This window comes from Ictalurus punctatus, chromosome 18 (genome assembly GCF_001660625.3).
Source record: "Ictalurus punctatus breed USDA103 chromosome 18, Coco_2.0, whole genome shotgun sequence".
Taxonomy (NCBI): domain Eukaryota; kingdom Metazoa; phylum Chordata; class Actinopteri; order Siluriformes; family Ictaluridae; genus Ictalurus; species Ictalurus punctatus.
In genome coordinates this window covers 9,508,949-9,530,000 of record NC_030433.2, presented here as the reverse complement: position 1 = coordinate 9,530,000, position 21,052 = coordinate 9,508,949, and the positions used below count along the sequence as shown (strand labels likewise).

Here is a 21,052-nt window from a genome sequence, read left to right as displayed (position 1 = left end):
GATCAACCCTGCTTATCTTCAGTGGGAAACCAGTTGAGAACTGCAGGCAAATATGGTTCTGGCTATGAGTGATGCAAGCGGGCGGAGTCTCTATACCTGTAACCCTCCTTGGCGTCCTCGACTCCCAGCTGTCTGAACTCCTCGTACATTTTCCTGTTAAAGTGATCACGCAGGAAGAACGACCAGAAACGGAAGAGTGTGTTCATCTCCTGAGACTGACCAATCCCCAACCGCTTACGCTCTGTGAGAGAGAGAGAGAGAGAGAGAGAGAGAGAGAGAGAGAGAGAGAGAGAGAGAGAGCTTTCCATCACAGCCTGAGGGACAAGAGCTAAGGAAGAGCTCTAAATCAACAATTATTTTTTCACTTCTATTTTTAAAAAAAAAAACTGTTTATTATGTTTTGTTTAGTTCCTACTTCTCTTCTGCTGCTGTATGTTGCTTTGACAAAACAAAAAACTTTTGTCATACCAATAAAACACAAACTGAACTGAAATTGAGAGACAGTAAAGTTTTTTCTGCCATTTCTGTATTTTCACTTACACTTATACTTCACTGGTTCTGATCATCAGAAAGTGTTGCTGAATATTAAGTGTGTGTGTACCATTGAGACAGCGTCGCCTGTATTTGTGGTAGACGTGCTGTGTGAAGCCATTCTCCTTCAGCAGCTCATGTGATGGATGCTGGAATTTAGGAAGAGACTGAGGAGTGCAGCCGATGTTCCCCAACGCCGCCGTGCCTTCGGATGGGCTTGCGTTTGAGCTACACACACACACGGTTAAGCACAGGGGGTGCGGACAGAGTGTTACAGTGGTGTGTTTGTGTGTGTGTTTGTGTGTGTGTGTATGTGTGCGCGCGCAGGTGTTACCTGACGGATGCGGTCCGTGATCGATGTTCTCGTGAGTCCATCACCCAACCGACGTGACACTCCATTGGTGGATTCGAGCTGTGACGCGTCTTCCGCTTACGTGGCGTCTGAAACGCACACACACACAATAACACGCGTGTGTGTGAGTGTATTTATACAAACACAGAAAGGGTCTGATGAAATCACAACACTGTTATGTGTGTGTGTATGTACCTTGGTGTCCACAGGCCGGCCATCCTTGATGACGGGGTAGAAGCGAGGTGTGTGTGTGTTGTGTTTGCAGCGGGGTGTGCGGGGTGTGTGAGGTGTGTGTGGCGCTCTGTATCCAGGCGAGTCAGGCACGGCAGTGGGGAGAGAGCGCGCCATCATGGAACGCTCCGGAGCACCGAACAGCTTATTCGCCAGGTCATCTGTAGGAACTACACACACAAACACACGCAGACAGCTTAGTGACATCACACACATGAATGTCTCAGTCACACAACCTGATTATAGGTCATAATGATGACGTGACTCACTTTGTTGTGGGCGGGGCGGGCAGGGCGGCACTTCCTGGTTGGGGTCGATGGGGGGTTCAGGGGTCAAACAGTCAAACTGCTCACGGCTGATCAGGTGCACCTTCTTGAAGTTCTCCACCTCTTGCTGCACACACAATCAAATAACACTCTATACAATAACTGTACATACACACACACTTTCTCTATCTACAACCCAAATCACTACATTAGTGCAGCACACAAAGAGCTAAAGTAATACATCATAAAACCTCACCCCAGAGGTGTGTGTCTCCATCTCCCCCTCTACTCCTTACACACACACACACACAGACTAAACTCTGTGGCAGGTGGTATTTATCACACACTCACACACACAATGAACAGCTGCACAAAGCATAGAGAGCAGAGTCCTGCCACATCCAGAACAGCAGCACTAAAGGCCTAAAGAACACAGACACACACACATATTTTGGTGTACATGTGTCTGGATGATGCCCAGAGATTCACTAAGGTGCTTTAACGTGTTTCTGCTTGATTCTGGATGAAGCCGTATTGTCCTGGTTGCTCAGGACCTGGTTCACAGTTCACCAGTTTAATAAAGCTGAGGAATGTGTGAAGGATATTAGACGCTGGATTAGGAATGCATAATAATAATAATAATAATAATAATAATAATAATAAACAATTATAATCGACGTGTGACAACACTGGTAATACTGCTGTCACCGCTAATCGCTTTCAAATTAGTGGCAGTTTGGAGCAGCGACTGCCTGAATGTTGGGTTCATTATTACTCTTAATGAAAAGCACAACAACTACAAAGCAGAACAACGACAAACTCGCTTATAAACTCAGTTATATTAAACAAAGAACTTCTGAAACCAAATCTTCCACCATCATCTGGTCAGTCAGCTATCCTCACTCTCGTCACGTGATGAATGAAATCTGACTCCTGCTGATCTGAGACTCGGACTCATTAGGCACAGGCTGCATCAAGTGGATGCGTTCGGTTTTTAATTGTAGCGTCCATACTCTAACTGAACTAAATGATTTTTATTACTATAGAAAAGCTAAACGATGGTGGGGGTGGAGCCAAATGATGTAGTCGGCGTGCGGCTGAACACCGTATAACACCGGCCATCACAGCAAGCTTACAATGCATGCTATTTAACTTTCTCTTGCTTAATTCTGATGAGACAGAAGTACTTCTACTAGGACCACAAGCAGCCAGAAGTAACCTTTCTGATCTCACAGTAACTCTGGATGGCCTTTCTGTTTCGTCATGTTCAGCAGTAAAAGACCTTGGAGTGATTATTGACTCTAGTCTTTCATTTGACCCTCATGTGGATAATATTACTAAGATAGCCTTCTTTAATCACGGAAATATTGCTAAGATAAGAAATATAATGTCACTACATGATGCAGAAAAATTAGTTTATGTTTTCGTCTTACTGGATTACTGTAAAGCCTGTGCATACTTACTGACGTAATAATGTGCTAAAGTTTTTGTCAGGATGTTATGGATCAGTGGATTATCATGAGGCTTCATATGCGAACTGCCTCAGTTTTGTTAGTATTTGTATGTTGGTGCTCTGACCGAGACAGTGAATGAAGCTGCTGTTGTGATCGTATCTTGAAATGGTTTAAACCAATCGAATCATATATATCGCAGGAGTACCTAGACAGACAGACAGACACACACACACACACACACACACACACACACACACAGAGCTGTGTACAGCATAGTTTTGTATTAAACAAGGTGCCGGCCCACCGTGGAGCTTTAATGGATTATATATCTACATCCAGAATGTATACATTTCTGGAAAGCTGCTTTGGGGCATTGTGCAGTGTTAAAACACTCTACAAATAAAACTGAATGAAATTTAATTCTCTAACGTGTTGAAGCTGTTTTTACACAAAGGTGAACTTCTCCAGCATTGAGAGAGGAACTCTGGCTACATACATCTCTCAGCATGAGGCTACAGGCTGATGTTTAGCTTGATGATGACGATTGAGTACCTTGATGGTGGCGTACTCCGGCTCATACGAGTCGTGCCACAGGTCCTGTTCGTAGTAGAACAGGCCGTCATTAATGACCTTAACGAGCTCGTTAGTGAGTTTGGAGCGGGAGACGTGGTTGCCGGTCCGGTCACCCCCGGGGTGTTTGCGCAGGTACGGTGGCGTCTGAGTCACTATCAGGATCTTGTTGACATCGTGGTCATCGATCTCGCCATCTGACTCGTCGTCTGTCCACTCGGTGAATGTGTTCCTCCGCCCGTCCATTGCCTCCATCTCCTCATCAAACAAGAAGTCCAGCTCCTCAGGCTCATCCTGATCCCCTGAAGTAAGGCCACTCCGAGGGTCCTCCTGCTTCTGACACCACACAGAGGGGGCGGGTACAGACAGACAGAGAGAAAGGGTCAGAATGTACTGCAGGGATTGCTACAGGCTGAGTTTATGGCAAAGAACATGTGTAGTGTAAAAACTGTTTCCTGGGCCATGCTGTAAATAACACGTTGTGTGTGTGTGTGTACTTTTGGTCTGGCCGGTGAGGGTCGTGGCCTTTTCTTCACTTCTATCCAGCACTCGGAATCGAGATCAGGGAGACTCGCTGATAAACCTTTCGGCATCGTCTTCAGGTTACACACTTCATCCTGCTTCTGCTCAGCTGCAGATGGAACTCGAGGAGAACCTACACACACACACACACACACACACACACACACCTTTAGACTCAGCTCAACTAGTTACACACAGCTTTATCATGCATGAGGTGTCAGTGTGCGCCGTACCTGTGTGAGGTGTGTGCGAGCGCGCCGTACCTGTGCGTGGTGAGTCAGCCGTGTTGCGGGGGATGAACTCGGGACAGTTGATGAGTTGGGAAAAGTCGGTGTGCGTGTGTTCAGGAAGCATTAACCCAGGAAGAGGCCATTTCTCCGGTTCCTCTCTACACCGAATCTTCATATCAATAATCTCCACCTCCTTACTGTCCTTTAGAGCCTGAAATCACACACACACACACACACACACACACACACGCGTGCGCAAGCACACTTTAATAAAGGTGTGATTTTTGCTAGCTCAGTGGTCAGAACAGTGCTGCAGTAATTGACTGATTTATCTCATCTTCAGGTGCAGATCCAGACTCACAAAAACTTTTAAACATTTAACATTTAAAAACATTACAGCTGTTCAACATCCTGCACTTTATCACCATTACTGTATAAATATTTTATAAACTTGTTCAAGTTCTGTAGTCTTATCCGTGATGAATTTGAGTGTCACCACTGTGGTGAAGGTAATGTCAGTGATGCTACCTCGGTGATGAGGCAGATGTCAGTGGTGCTACCTCGGTAATGAGGCAGATGTCAGTGGTGCTACCTCGGTAATGAGGCAGATGTCAGTGGTGCTACCTCGGTGATGAGGCAGATGTCAGAGGTGTTACCTCGGTGATGAGGCAGATGTCAGTGGTGAGCGCTTGAACACGGTGGAAGCTAGCAATCAGGGCTACAGGCAGGAAGCCACCCTCATCCATCTTCCTCCTGAGAAAAAAGTCCCGCTCCAGATTCCCCACGCTGAAGTAGTACTCACTGTATACACACACACAATTATTGTAAGATTTTATGACTGATGTGTCGGTAACTGCCATGAGAAACTATGGGAGCCATATACGGCTCTTTCAGCGTTGGCCTATGGTTCAACGGCGTGAAAAAATAATAAATAAAAACAATCATGCATCAAGAAAGCTAGTGGGTCAATTAAATTAAAAATCTACATTTTACATATTTTAAAATATTACATAATTCATAATCGATGCCCATTTGTCATGTACATGCCAACCAATCACGATGTGGCACAAGTGGAATTTTCACTGGACGGTGTGGAGCAGAGCAGTAAACTCCCCGTCTAATCCATAAATCAGATGAAAACTACACAGCCACTGTGTATTCAATTTTTTATGAAAGAAGCAGCTAAAAGAATAAAAAGACGAGAATCATTATTGAATTAAGTGAAGTCCAAGCGCCACCTGCAGGCCTATCAGGTGAAGTGCAGGCTGCTAGGTCAAGAAGACAAAATGTGAATTGGCCTTTATTTACCTTACCACTTTTTATAATTATACAATAATAATAATAATAATAATAATAATAATAATAATAAAGATAATAACCAAGAAGATAAGAACAAGAAGACACATAAAACCATCAAACAACGTGTTATGATTTTTTTCTTTAAAGAGCCAGACACAAGTGAATTTTATTTTTTGCTTTTATGGCCCTGCCAGCTAAAAAGTTTAAAAAGGACCTCTGGAGTAGAATGTGTGTAATATGTTACTGTGTGCGTGTGCACTCACATCTGTCTCTTGATGTACTCTTTGAGCAGGTCCTGGTCCACGCTGTAGAGCTCTGCGCTGCTCATGTTGTCGTAATAATAGGTCACTGACTGTGCGTATTTAGGATCGTACACGCCGTCCTTCCCCTCATACTTATAGCTGTACTGATAGTCAAAGTGACCTGCAGGGGGCGGATACATACACCTTACATCACAGGCTCAACTCACATCTGCATTTATTATGTTCAACACCATACAGAACAAACAGTACATCAATCACGTGTGTGTGTGAGAGAGAGAGACAGACATGGACAAACCTCGCCCTCCCCTTCCTCGTCCTCTTCCTCGTCCCCGTCCTCTTCCTCGTCCTCTGAACCCTCCTCTGAATGGCGCTCCCTCACTCTTCACACTTGACACCTCATCGTGATCGTCTCTAAACTGATCACGCTCGTATTTACCACTGTGCCAGTCTACACACAAACATTAGTATTTCAGTGTTAATCACCACACTTTCGTACTATTAGAACTAAAACAAACAATCAGAAATCATGTGTTAAACTGACACAGGTGGTCATGATATCTGACCTCTGAGGTCATTCCTGTTGTTGTGGTGCATTCTGGGAGTTTCCCCCTGGCGTGCGTTGTTCCGGGAGGCCGAGCGCTCTCGTGGTCCCTCAGACTTCACCTCAATCATCAGAGGAACCCACTTATGCTTATTTCCTGCTTAGATAGAGAAAAATAAACAAACTTCAAAACAAATCTAAACTAAATAATAATAATAATAATAATAATAATAATAATAATAATAAATAAACCAAGGAACAGAACAAGATCCACACAGCACAAAAAAAAAAAGTCCAGGGGATGGAGATGGATCTGATCTAGCTCTGCCCGTTGGACTTTGTGCTACAGCAAGTGGAACAAGGGGAAGGAAAAGAACAGGGAGCAGTAATTATTTCAGCATGTAGTTCTGGACTTGTCCTGCAGGTGGCAGTGAAGCCCCTCCACAACTTAGTCTCTTTACAGTGACTTGGCCCTGCACTTCTCTAGTGAACATGTAGAGCAATCGCTGATGCTGATGCTGATGCTGAGACCCCCCCCCCCACCCCCCCCCCCCCCCCACACACACACACACACATACCTTTCTTCCTGTGAGCATTGTTCTTGTGCGAGTCTTCCTCTCCGTTCTTCTCCTCTCCTGAATCATCTGATTTGGTCTTCTGGTTCTCTTTAGTCTCCTCGCTGTCCCTCTTCTCTTTAGACTCTCTTTTCACTGATGCCTTCTTACACCCCTGAATGAATGAACAAACATGAGCACACACACAGACCTGAATAATTCAGTAATTTTAAATTATCACACATACACACAGTGAGATGTTAATAATATCTATGCTGCTGAGTGCTGGATTGTAATGCACTGATTGCGGAGTTTCTGTAACTGCTGTTGGAGTGTAAGAGGAATAAAACACTCAGCATGTGCTGTTATACAAATAATAAAATCAACTTGGTTAAACAGGAGACCTCGCACGATATTAAAGTATCACCCTCCTGTGAGTGTGCATGTGTGTTATTCCTGTCTCTGAGGTCTCATTTCTAATGAACGGTGTAAGAGGACACACACTCTCGCGCACACATACGAGGAAGGGCTTGTCGATCCAGAAAGAGATTTATTTCCTGATAATGTGGATGTTACTAGTTTGTATAATAACAATAATTACAACAACAACAATGACAACAACAACAGACCGTTCTCACAGTCCGTGTGTGGTCACTTCCAGGGCTGAATATCGGCGTAAACTGATTTCCGCTCTGCAGCAGAGACGGGCGCAGGAAGGTTTACTACATCACCTTGAGATGTTCCTCACATCAACATTTGTAAAATTGTTGTAAATCATATGACGATATCCAAACAGAAGGGTTATAAATTCTGTTACCGGTCCATGAAGAAAACCCAACAGCCACACCCTCTGCAGGTTACCTGTTCAGGATAGATTGCAGCCAGCTCCAGATCAAGGAGATAAATCTGTGTGTTCAGTATTGGACTGCAGTGGAGGTTTATTTAAACAGTTTACAGTTAAGTCGTGGAGGTCCACGGGTGGAGCGGGTCCATAACGGACCGCAGACTGTTCATCACTGATCTCAGATCTGCTGCAATTTTGGGGTTTTCCCTTTTCCAGTACATCTGATGGTTTATGGTGAACATTTCCCTAGCTGTTCCATTCCAAACAATATCATGAATCCCTTCGTTCCTCCGTCAGATGGAAAAGAATGAAAACTGAGATAGGGTTGTTTAGTGGAACTATTAGAACATTTAGGGACAGAACAATTCCTTGCTGTGCTCGCTGCCTTCCATATGGATTACAGGCGAAGGGTTTTCACTAGTATTTGCAGCTCTTTGTAAACGCGGAAGTGTGATAAAGACCTATCGGCATACTGGAATGAAAAGAGCAGTGACACTGACAGTCCACACATCAGTGGGCCACTCTATACATAATTTTAGATAAAAACTGATGTTTCGGAGTGGACGTAGTATTTGGGCTGCTCGATAAATCAACGATTTATTCATTATCATAATTCTATCAACACAGAAACTAAGTATTTAAATGAGCCTTTAATGAATCTGTTATTTGTTCTGTGAGCTGGGGGCGTGTGCAGAATAACCAAAACATCACAGTTCTCAGAGACATTTATACAATCCACCATATTTATCCGGATATGCAGGTTTTAAAGCTGTATATATATATATTTGTGTGTGTGTTGTGAAAACACTGTAATGTATTTAAATAAAAAGAAACAAACAACACATTCTACATAGTTTGTGTGTCACTCATTACTTCCTGTTGAGACTGACCTGCACTTCCTTGGTGGCGATCTCTCCGGGCGTCGGCCAGTTGGTCGCATCTCCAAAATCTCCAACCTTATACATACACACACACGCATTTTAATATAATTGGATGTATAATTACCAAGTCTACTGACAACTTCAGCAGCCATGAATGTGTGTCTGTGAGTGAGTGAGACACACACACACACACACACACACACACACACACACAAACACACCTTTCCTCCTCTCCTTGATCGGGGGGTTCCTGCTCTCACCACTTTCGCTGGTCCAGTTTGCTCTGAAAACACAAACATCATAAATACACACAAAAACACAATTAACACACACACACACACACACACACAGTGTCAGATATTTTAGCACTTCATCATGTTCACACAGCTAGCTGATCACTGCACGCAGCTGAGGTTAATGAGGATAAGTGTTACTGTCTCTCTCTATCTCTCTCTCTCACACACACGAATCCTGACCTCACAGTTAAATGAGTATTCTAATATCCATCTACATCCCTAATATCAGCTGCATGTGTCGTGTGTGTGAGAGAGAGAGAGACACACAGTAACACTTCTCTCTAGAGATTGATTAGTTACACAGATGTCCCTCAGGGTTCAGTACTCTCACCTCTGCTGTTTACGCTTCTCACTAACGAGCTTAAAAACATCACGCTACAATAATAAAGTTAAATCAATATCTCTCTCGCTGTTTATACCACCGTTTCACATTGCAGCGTAACCCATTCATCCTCTCTACTCTACTTAGGTCAGAGTGATTAGTACAGCACACACACACACACACACACACACACACACACACACACACAGATCAGTGAAGACCAGATCTGCCCGGCCCATACACACACACTCAGATAAAGAGTGACAGGGCGGATGCTTCAACCGATTTCTTTTTCTCTCACTCACTCTCTCTCTCTCTCTCTCACACACACACACACACACACACACACACACACACACACACACACACACACACACGGCTAGTGGATGATCAGCTGAAATTATGAAAGCAGACAGGGGCCATCAGTGCAAATATAAGCGTTAAAATATAGAGAATAGAATGGAGTTAAAACTCAAACCTAGCAGTAAAATGAGATTAGAGTGGTCAGAGTTAGTGGTCAGTAACGCTGCAGGTAAACCTGTGATATGAGACACGGAGTAAAGCGGCGTCACAAACACTTTTCATCGACTTCCATGCACACGCATGTGAACGCTGGAGATGGGAAACACAAGCATTAACATGAAGTTTCACTCTAAAGTGCAAGCTTGGTGAACTCTGACCTGTGAATTCGTATTACGTGAAGCCACGTGACCAACAGAAGGTTGACACGCCATTGCGTGTCCTCTTCAGGACGATTATAGCACTGTCGCACCACCACGTTTTATACAACACACCTTTAAAATAATACAACCCCAATTTCAAAATAATTGGGAACCCCGCACCCCGAAAAAAAGTCTTCTGAAAATTCAGTTCACGCTGTACTACATCATGAACACATTATTTGATATTTTACTTTGTGAATCTAATTTATTTTTGAAAATATACACTTCTCAAATCTGAGGACTGAAACACGTTCCAAAAAATTTGGTACAGTCGACAGTTTACCACTGTGTTTACCTTTTCTTTTAATAACACTTATCAACTGTGTGTGAGTGTGTGTGTGTGTGTGTGTGTGTGTGTGTGTGTGTGTGTGTGTGTGTGTGTGAGTGTGTGTGTGTGTGTGTGTGTGTGTGTGTGTGTGTGTGTGTGAGTGTGTGTGTGTGTGTGTGTGTGTGTGTGTGTGAGAGAGAGAGAGAGAGAGAGAGAGAGAGAGAGAGAGAGAGAGAGAGAGAGAGAGAGAGAGTGTGTGAGTGAAGACACCAGTTGGTTAAGTTTAGCAAGCGGAATTTACCTCGATTCATCCATTATGCATTTCTTCAGCTGCACGACTGTACAAGGACTTAATTGCCGTATTTTGCACTTCATAACGCACCACACATTCTCAATTGGAGACAGGTCAGGACTGCAGGCAGGCCATGCTAGCACCCGCACTCTCTGTTTACACAACCATGTGCTTGTAATTGGGGCAGAATGTGGTTCGGTGTTGTCCTGCTCTGAATGGCAGCATATGTTGCTCCAAAATGTGTACATATCTTTCTGCATAAATGGTGCCCTCACAGATGTGCAAGTTCCCCTTACCATGGGCACTGACACACCCCCATACCATGACAGACACTGGCTTTTGGATCTGATGCTGATAACAGCTTGGATGGTCGTTATCCCGTTTGGCTCGGAGAACACGACGGCTCTTTTGTCCAAAAACTATTTGAAACGTCGACTCGTCGGACCACAAAACACGATTCCACTGTACTACTGTCCATCTCAGATGAGACCGAGCCCAGAGAAGTGGGCGGAGCTTCTGGACAGTGTTGATGTATGGCTTCTCCTTTGCATAGTAAAGCTTTAACTTGCATCTGTGGATGCAGCGGCAAATGGTGTTGACTGCAAGGTTTACCGAAGTATTCCCGAGCCCACGTCAGGATATTCATTACACTCATGACGGTTTTTAAGACAGTGAAGTCTGAGGGATTGGAGATCGTGCATTCAGAAGTGGTTTCGGCTTCACACTTTACGTACCGAGATTTGACCGGATTCCTTGAATCTTTTAATTACATTGTGCACTGTAGAAGGTGAAATGCCCAAAATCCTACAGATTTATCTTTGGGGAATGTTGTTCTCAAAGTGTTGGATTATTCACTGACGCATCTGTTGGCAGATCGGGGAGCCTAGACCCATCCTTGCTCTTGAAGAGCTAGGCCTTTTTTGGAGGCTCCTTATATACTTTGATTAGGCGATTGCCTCACCTGTTTCACATCACATTCTTATTTCAACTACTCACATCACTATTAGTCCTAAACTGCCCCTGTCCCAACTTTTTTGGAAAGTGTTGCACACATCAATTTCAAAATAAACAATTACCTTCAAAAAACTATGCAACTGATTAGTTAAAACATCAAATACCTCATCTTTATACGTTTTCTGTTTAAATACAAGTCAAAGTACACACACATCACTCCTCTTTGTTTTTATTAGCATTTTCCATACTGTCCCAACTTTTTTGGAATTGGGGTTGTATTAAATCAACATCAGAAGAGAAGCTGCTTGGATTGCGGTGTCACTCCACACAGGAACGAGTGGTACATTTTAACATTGGTGTGTGATGTTATATCCGGTTGCCCCCCATATTCGCAGCCATATCTCACTCACAGGAAGTGTGAGGTCATCGCCGCTTTAGTTTGTTCATTCAGTTGTGTGCAGTGGGACACGGCGCTGTAGCGCCCCCACACTCTTCACACTGCTATTGCACTCTCCGATGCGTCACGTTCATTCCTGAGCATGTCCATGTGATGCACAGAACCCCAGGATCTGTGTGGCAGCCATTTTGTGTACACTAACAGTAAATCAGCATTATGATGGTGTGCATCCATGTCACTGTATACAAAGAAACTCTTCTGCCACAGCCCTTTGTCTCAGGACCCACCCTACCATCAAGTCCAGCCCTAGCATCAGGCCCCACCCACACATCCACTTATATTTTTCTTGTGTTCTGAATCACTGAAAATGAAAAGGGCAGTTTGCACTGTTTTACTCCAGATGTGAAAAACTTGCATTTTTGTAAAACATCATGCCTGTTCTATGTGATTAGCACGTGTTATAAACGTGCCAGTACTCTGCGTATCTCGGCTGAGCGGGTCATTACTCTGTACTTTAGTTAATAAGGTGTTTGCGGCTTAATTTCCTGTGGTGTAGAGGAGAGAATCTGATCAGATCTGTACTGCTCCTGGATCCACCTAACTGCTGCTATATACCACACAGAGAACCCAGATAACAACCCAGGACCCAGATCAGACCTGGTTCAGACCCGAGAGAACAGCTGCAGTTCCACCTCATGGTCGGAACACAGAGGAATCTCCTGGCGTTGGTGGTGTTTTCATGCATTTTTCCATCAAACACTCGATATGCAGTTATACTCGAGGAGTCTGATCCAACACGTTATGATGTCTGATCTTGTGAGGGTCATGAACTCCTCTGTGGTCGTGTTTATGATTAGATATATACAGAGCTAGAGCTGCGTACAGTCAGGAAATAAACTGCTTTACTGTTAGTTTAACAAAAGTTCATTTGAGAGTTTACAGAGATTTATAGAAATATATATACACACAGACTTTAAAAGCTGGACAGGCCACACCCACAAACATCTAAACACATGGGTTTATTATTATCCCTCCAGGTTTCCTTCACTGTTCCCCATTTTCATCCACACACCTCAACAAAGTCTGAACATTGTTTGTGGCAATATTTGGATTATTTTTATTTCAGGCTTTTTATTTTCAGAAAACCTGTATGGTGTACATAACAGCACACACACACACACACACACACACACACACACAGGGGTACAGTTTGTGAGTTGTACATGTCATCTGAACAGCGAGTGTGAGCGAGTATGTGATATAGATCACATCACCATGGAGCAGAAATGTTTAACCAGATATTGGATCAATGCTGTAATGCTAATAATTAGGGTTGCAACAACTAATAAATACAATTAATAATTAAAATAACAGACAGCAAATATATTATTATAGATTAGTTGGGTCAGGGGCGTCACCGTGGATAACCCCGCCCCCGTCAGTGATGTCACTGTGGATAACGTGAAATAACACGCTTTCTAGAAAAAACACAAAATAAAAACTTAACTTTTAATCAGATTAATCAAAGAAATAATCGACAGATTAATCTTTAATCAAAATAATCGTAAGTTGCAGCCTTAGTAATAAGACAAAAATAAATAAATCTCAGTTTGTGGTGTTAGTGAGAAACAGTAAAAAGTGTAAACTCCTCTGTCCTGAAGAAGTGGAGAAACTTAAAGTTACAGCTTCACCTCTGACTGTTACACAGCTCTGACACTGGAGACTCCTTCCATAAACATCTTAAACACATTTTTAATGTGTTTATTATTAGTGGAGCTTATGCTGTACACGTACCTGTGAACAAGCGGTTACTATAGAAACGATAACACATTAGCATTAATATAAACCTGCATTACTGTCACAGCTGCTGTTATAGAGAATTAATCAACACCTTCTGACCCAATCACAATTCAGAAGTCAGCAGCAGTGCTGTGGTGCAAATTATGATCATTTGTATCAGACGAGTGTTTGAAATGTATTCAGCACAAATCACTGAAATTATTATTAATAATTGTGTGCGTGTTTGTCTGACAGAGTGAGAGACAGAGAGAGAGAGAGATGTTTAACTGAGCAAAGATCAGAGCAGTTTATATTAAAGAGTAAACACAAACTGTGTTAAAGTTGAAGTGTCATCATCCCTAAATGTGAGGATTTTTGCTCAGTCACATGGCTGAAACCCTCTCTCTCTCTCTCTCTCTCCAGGAGCATGATGGGAGATTAGCATTAACTCAGCAATTTTACACACACACCAACTGTTGTAACTCATTTCCAGCGTTATAACTGACACACACGCCGGTATAAACCCGCTCATGCTAAAGGATATAAAACACATGATGTGTCAGTTTAAAGCTACAGGCTAATCAGCTAGCATTAGGTTTCTCGTTTACAAGTGTTTAGCTTGCCAAGTTACTAATACACCACCATATCAACTATAAAACTTTATAAACATCTGAAAATATTAATATGACTGCGAAAAGAACGCGACTTTTCTGGAACAAGTCCGACCCGACATCAGGAGTGGAGACAAACACGTGGAGTTCATCCGGGTACTTTTACACTGCTAATAACCCGGATTAGCATCGCGGCTTCGAGAAAATGCGAAAAGTTACCAAGCTCGTGGTAACAAACAACAAATACTGACTGAAACAAAACACTAAATAAAAATTTAAATCATGTGTGTAGTTTAGCGGAATTAGCATGTGTGTTTTAGCGGAGTTAGCATGTGTGTAGGCCTGTCCGCCATTGTTAGCACACAGCACGAGACAGGCCAGGGTGACGGAATAATTAGCAGTTAGCATCCACTAGCATCCCATAGCTAGCCAGCACACTGGGTTATGTGGTTCTTCAGGGCACATAACCCACACAAAACACCACAGGAACGTCACAGGAAAATAGAAATTAACCAAATTCGGATTTAAAAGTCAGAATGCGACACCGAGGTACAACGAGACGGTTCGTTAGCAAGCCCGCGTGCCATCATAATGACCATTATACAGATTTACTTCAGGGTTTCTCACACACTATCTCTCTCTCTCTCTCTCACACACACACACACACGATTCAAACAGAATGCTACTGTTATTTGAATAAAAGCAGCCTGCTAGCTAGTGATGATTAGTCAGAATAGAATGCTAACGTGAACAGTTAGAGAGTCATCATCCTAGCGTTAGCCGTGTGTTTAGCTGTTAACCGAGTTAGCATGATAGCGGATTTGTGACAGCTGCTTGATAAGCACTCCTTCAACAGCACGAACACCACCGCAGCTCTCTTTTGTGTGTTTAGCCGGAGTTACAGAGGGAAGAGCTGGGGCAGCTTACCAGGCGCAGTCTGTCCGTTCACCGTCACCGAGTTGAGCTTCTTGGTCCAGGGGTTGACTTTGGGCGGAGGCGCCTCTCTGAACTCCTTCTTCTCCTGCAGGCTGCTCTCCTCCCCGGCCTGCTTCGAGCTCAGCTCTGGGGTGAGCGCTCCGTGTCCGGCGGGCGGCTGGAGGTCCTCCTCCTCCTGCAGAAGCGGGGTCGCGGTGGTGTGCAGGAGAGTCTCCACCTGAGTGGCCATGTCTCCGTTCCTCCTTTCCCCCAACGTGAACGTGCTCTCCAAATTAAACCACACAAAAAAGTCCCTCTTCTGTGCGTCTCTTCCCTCACTCCTGCTCCTCTCCGCTCCACTCGACTTCGCTCTGAGCCGCACAGTGACGGATTCTCATTAAAACATGTAAAATGTTGTAAAAAAAAATAAATAATAATAATAGATCCTGCACTGAGCCTCTCGGCCTGATTCTTCCCTGAGCGATCAGCACCACGCGACAGCCGCCCGGGGGCGCGCACGCAGCAGCGACGGAGGAGACGTGAACGCTCACGCTGCGATACGCAGTGACAGCACGATGACGTCACCGCGTTCTTCTTGTGGCCGTACGTGACCACTGCAAGAGGGGTTTAAAGTGCTGCTTTAAAGCGGGGAGGTGCTGTCTACCTACCTGCCTACCTACCTACTACAGCCCAAAGTATGTGCACGTTTGACCATTACAGTGCTTGCTGAACGTCTCATTCCAGATTTACTCTGCCTTTAGTGTTGTAATGCGCTCCACTCTTCTGGGAAGGCTTTCCATTAGATTTTGGGGTGTGGCTGTGGGGATTTGTGTTCATTCAGCTACAAGAGCGTTAGTGATGTTGAGATCAGGTGCTGATGTTGATGTCAGGAAGCTCCATTTCCTGTTCATCCCAAAGGTGTTCAGTGGGGTTGAGGTCAGAGTTCTGTGCAGGACACTCAAGTTCTTCTACCTTCTTCCAACCTTCACAGACCACGTTGTCATGGAGCTCGCTTTGTGCACAGGTGCACTGTCATATTGGAACAGGTTTGGCCCTCTTAGTTCCACACACCATGTCTTCATGGTGCTCACGTATTGCACAGGGGAACAGGTTTGGGATTCTTAGTTCCAGTGAAGGGAAACTGTTAAGCTACACCATACAGAGACTTTCTATACAACTGTGTGGTTTAAACTTTGTGGTAACAGTTTGGGAAAGAAGCTCATATGGGTGTGATGGTCGGGGTGCACATACTTTTGGTCATATAGTGTATTTGTTTGTCTATAATAATATTTGTGTTAATGGTAAATTAACTGTATTATTATTATTATTATTATTATTATTATTATTATTATTAACCCCCCACATTTTCTCTGTAATGCACTGATTGTGTTTAATGTGTAAATATTCTGTAAAGTTTAAAATGAATTTTCACTGCAGCATTTAGAAACTTCTCCTGAAATGTTAGTGTGTATTCCTGAATATATTTTACACTGTGTGTGTGTGTGTGTGTGTGTGTGTGTGTGAACATGATCTGATTCAGGTTGTTACAGAATGTGTTTTTAGTTTATTGTCTCTCAGCTCCTTCAGCCTACAGATTACTATTCAGCTGCTCATCTAAAAACATGTTGTACAGTAAAGACTGTAATTTATTCCTCAATTACAGTGAAGTTAAAATTTAATGTAGTGTGTGTGAGACATCACTTCCTCATTTTCACTGATCAGGTGCTGCACTGGCCTGCAGTTTAAATCTCTCACATTGTCCTTCTTTAACACACACACAGAGACAATGCACAAAAACTGGACTCAGCAGCTGGTCAGCAGAACACACTCAACAGCTTTGAAATATAGAACTGCTCAGTAAGCAGTGTGTGTGTGTGTGTGTGTGTGTGTGTGTGTGTGTGTGTGTGTGTGTGTGTTTGCATATTTGTACTTGTTCACCTCAGCACACACTCTTAGGCTGAGTGCTCTTTTCAACATGTATAAATACGGTAACAATAATGAATAATGAACACAGCAATTGACAGCAACAACTAGACATTTATTACACAGCTATACATTATAACAACTATTTCCATTGTAGTTATTATTAATAATACACACATATATATATTTAATAATAATAATTACAATGGAAATACATGCTTCATAATATTCATACAAATTATATATGTAATTTGTATGAATATTATGAAGCATGTAAAACAATACTATGTATAAAATAATAAAAAATAAATTATTCTTAAGTGTTGCATTTAATTTTTGCATTACTGAGTCACGTTTCAGCGTGTCTACACACACACACACACACACGGTGTAGTGGTGGTGATGTATTGTCTGCGCCCTCTGGTGGACAGATTGGGTGAAGCAGCCTCTCTACTGCAGCAGTGTGGTTTATTAATATTATTATTATTATTATTATTATTATTATTATTATTATTAATAATAATAATAATAATAATAATATCCATCCATCCATTTTCTGTACTGATTATCCTCACAGGGTTACAGGGAACCTGGAGCCTATCCCAGGGAGCATGGGGCACTGGGCGGGGTACACCCTGGACGGGGTGCCAATCCATCGCAGGGCACACTCACATACACATTCACACACCCATTCATACACTACGGACACTTTGGACATGCCCATCAGCCTACAATGCATGTCTTTGGACTGGGGGAGGAAACCGGAGAACCTGGAGGAAACCCCTGCAGCACGGGGAGAACACGCAAACTCCGCGCACACACAGGGAAGCGCTGTGAATCAAACCCTAGAGGTTCGAGGCAAATGTGCTAACCCCTAAGCCACTGCGCACCCTATAATTATTATTATTATTATTATTATTATTATTATTATTATTATGTATTACATTTATTTATTAATTATTTAAAAAGATTAATTTGTAGTTAATCTTAAATATAATAATAATATAGTGCTGTATCTCCTCATAGTGAAATTCTCTCTGTGCAACATCTTGATATTTTATTGGTGATAAACACTGCTACAGAGCACACTCCTTTCCATGTCAAATCACACAATAATATCATTATAATAATCCAACAAGAAAAACACCTTTTAATGATCATTTATTGACTCCACTCGCTGACAGGGGGCATGGCCTGTTACCTAGGTGAATAGAACATATAGAAAATATTTATGAAGTGTAATCAATATGTGTAACTAACATTTGGATATGTTAATAAAGTACAATCAATATGTATAACCAACATTTAGAATTATTACTTAAGCATAATCTAATAATCAAAATATAGAAGCAAAATCTAAATCCATAGAACACTTTTTGATCAAGTTATATTCTAAGTGTGTATTGAGTTACATAAATTCTGTATCTTACGCTACAGTAATACTTTTTCTATTACTTATTACTTATTATATTATTATATTAATGAGTTAGGATAGGACCTCAGGAAGGGAGGTAGATATCAGCTAGGACAAGAGATAGAAACAGACAGAAGCTCATTGAGACATAAGAAGGGAGTGTTGATTGGAGAGAAACAAAAACAAAGACTCTATTTAAGTGAAACCTTTGTATTTTTTTTAAAGAAACCTTATCCTCATAAAACTTTTTCAAGAAAAACAACTAACTGCACATGCTCCACAAATTTAAGATAACATGTAGACATGAATAATTAATTGTGGAGAAGAAGAATGGTTTGTTTTTAATGAGGAAATGTAAAACCCAGCCTAAGTACACTGTGGAGATAGATATAAAAAGGTGTTTGTGTGTTCACATAATTCAGACTTTCTGCAGACTGTCTCAATTTATTGTTTCAATAAAATTTAATTACTTTTTGACACCTACTAACCCTCTGCCTCTGAAGTTTTTTGACTTAGGCTGGGAAGATTGTTTGCCTCGACAAACACCACCTGCTCACCTTAGTAAATCAGCCAGGTGACTAGGGCTGTGTCTGAAATGGCGTACTACCCTACTACACAGCAGGAGAAAAGCAGTACACCAGACGGGTTGGTGTGTCCGAATTCACAGTAGGTGAGAAATACCCGGACGCCATTCTGCTTCGGGCGAGAGTTTGCAGTGTGCAAACGATGGACACTACACGAGTCAAACATCCCATAATGTAACGGGACTGGTGCAGACGAGCTCAGAAAAAAATGGCGGTAGACAGCGTCTGCTTTTTTTGGGTATTAAATCTCGGTTAAACAGGACTTGTTTAACAATAACTGAACTGTTAACTTGTTGAAGGTTTAAACAAGAAAAAAGTTCTCTCAGTGTTTAAAATCTTTTTTGTGATCACCATCATGCCTTAACTTGGGTTCACACGCTACGATTTTGGCCAAGATTTGTTTGTCTGAGACAAATTTGGAGAATCCTAAAATTCCTATAATCCTAGGCGAAAATCTGTAGTTTTTGATGTCTAGTGTGACATGTTCCCCGATAGACGATTAATGGCCGTTGTGATCAAATTTTCCTCAGTTTAAATTCTGGCCTTGTGAGAAGATCTGAGCCTGCAGTGTGGCTTTTCCTCCTCCATACGAGTCTTCTCGCGTGCATCTGTTTTTCACGTCTAGACGGTCATACTGTCTGACATTAATGACAACTGAGATCCTACAGTGTGACACGGCCTACAGCAGGGATCGTGTTCGTACAGTCTGATGTAGATCTTTTCTGGATGATTCAAATGTTTCAGCTTCTCTAGAAGTAAGATGTTTGGACAATCAGGAGACCAAGGGTCAGAGTATAGACAACAGATGGTTTATTATACACACATTAACTCATTATTAATCCTGTGTCACTGGCTGAGATAGCATGTCCTGCCAGTGCGATGCCCGTAGATACGATGACAATCACTGAATGAGGAATTCAAACCTCGCAGCCTGAGAACAGACTGTTCTGCGTTAATATAAATAAAGTTTGGAATGTGTTTCCCTTATCATCACAAGTATAAATCTGAGTAGAAGTATCCCAAATCTCAACTTCCCCATGATATATTTTAAGAATTTCCCACCCCTTCTACTAAGCGTATAAGTACATGTAAGCACAGAACCTGAATGATTAACATTCGTTCTGGTTAATGCTTCTGCACCAGTGTCAATAAATAAGCTGCGTTCATGATCATTCACAGTGGTTTTCACATACACTCAAATGATTTTAGAATGCAAGACGGATGTAATGCAGCATGTTTTACATGTAAAATAGTCCACATTATTACAGCCTAGTTCTCTTGTTCTAGGCTGTAATAGTAGTTATAGTATTCAGAAACATTTTTGATCATTCATGTTCCATACCTGTTTGTTATATAGGTTTATAAAAGTCATAAAAGTTATTTTAAAAAACCATAAAATTTACGAAAAGTAATTAAAAAAGTACAAAAGCAAAACAAAGCTATCTATCTATCCATCTATCAAAAACAGATTATGCATTAGGTATATATATATATAAAATAGATAATCATTACACCTGGTCTCTTCCAATGTGTGTGTGTGAGTGTGTGTGTGTGGGGTGTGTGTGTGTGTGTGTGTGGGGGGGGGGGGGGATACACAAGGTTGAGAACCTTTTTTCCAGGATGTTTAAAATCCCTTGCCATTTCATCTACTTGATATTTTATTGTCACTTTAAACTGCTGCCTTTCTGGCTTTGATTCTTCAATTGACATCAGTGCTGATGGATCTAAGCCAGAGTCACCTGACAATTCATCGGAGGATGACAAGCTTGAAGACTGCCGTTTTGAGTCACTTTTACAACACTTAAAAGATGCGTACAATCTCTTCTGTTTGATCAATTTAGTCGAAGATGTTTGTTTTCCCAAAACCTGGACTTTAGCCTGGAGAGAATTATTAGAGTGTTGGAGCTCACAGGTTTATTGAGATGTTTATGGTCCCCATTTCAGTGTCAGTGAAGTGATTTTCTCATCTCTATCTTGCATTAGGAAAACATGTCATGTCTAAACCCTTGCACAGCTGCATTAGGGTCTTTATGACTG

The 21,052-nt window shown here is 42.2% G+C and overlaps 1 protein-coding gene and 1 long non-coding RNA gene across 7 annotated transcripts in view; one reads left to right on the top strand and one right to left on the bottom strand.

The window, feature by feature from the left end:
* larp1 (La ribonucleoprotein 1, translational regulator) overlaps window positions 1-15,617 on the bottom strand; it is a 22,749-nt gene extending 7,132 nt beyond the window's left edge. The window contains exons 1-16 of one of the 6 annotated variants that reach the window (XM_017492862.3): window positions 15,107-15,617; window positions 8,760-8,821; window positions 8,548-8,613; window positions 6,838-6,988; window positions 6,282-6,419; window positions 6,014-6,166; window positions 5,719-5,878; window positions 4,813-4,957; window positions 4,160-4,367; window positions 3,902-4,059; window positions 3,387-3,737; window positions 1,384-1,507; window positions 1,079-1,284; window positions 866-972; window positions 602-759; window positions 97-241 (exon numbers count right to left, since the gene is read on the bottom strand). In XM_017492862.3, the coding sequence (XP_017348351.1) occupies window positions 97-241; window positions 602-759; window positions 866-972; window positions 1,079-1,284; window positions 1,384-1,507; window positions 3,387-3,737; window positions 3,902-4,059; window positions 4,160-4,367; window positions 4,813-4,957; window positions 5,719-5,878; window positions 6,014-6,166; window positions 6,282-6,419; window positions 6,838-6,988; window positions 8,548-8,613; window positions 8,760-8,821; window positions 15,107-15,344 (2,570 nt within the window). In that variant the 5' untranslated portion in view covers window positions 15,345-15,617. Of the gene's footprint in view, window positions 1-96; window positions 242-601; window positions 760-865; window positions 973-1,078; window positions 1,285-1,383; window positions 1,508-3,386; window positions 3,741-3,901; window positions 4,060-4,159; window positions 4,368-4,812; window positions 4,958-5,718; window positions 5,879-6,013; window positions 6,167-6,281; window positions 6,420-6,837; window positions 6,989-8,547; window positions 8,614-8,759; window positions 8,822-15,106 lie in introns of all 6 variants that reach the window. The other 5 variants (XM_017492866.3, XM_017492860.3, XM_017492861.3 and 2 more) reach the window with 5 other exon arrangements.
* Window positions 14,445-15,521, top strand: LOC124629155 (uncharacterized). Its single transcript, XR_006984052.2, has 2 exons — window positions 14,445-14,728; window positions 15,072-15,521. It is a non-coding gene; the product is annotated as an uncharacterized LOC124629155 (long non-coding RNA).
* Window positions 15,618-21,052: the final 5,435 nt, after the last annotated feature.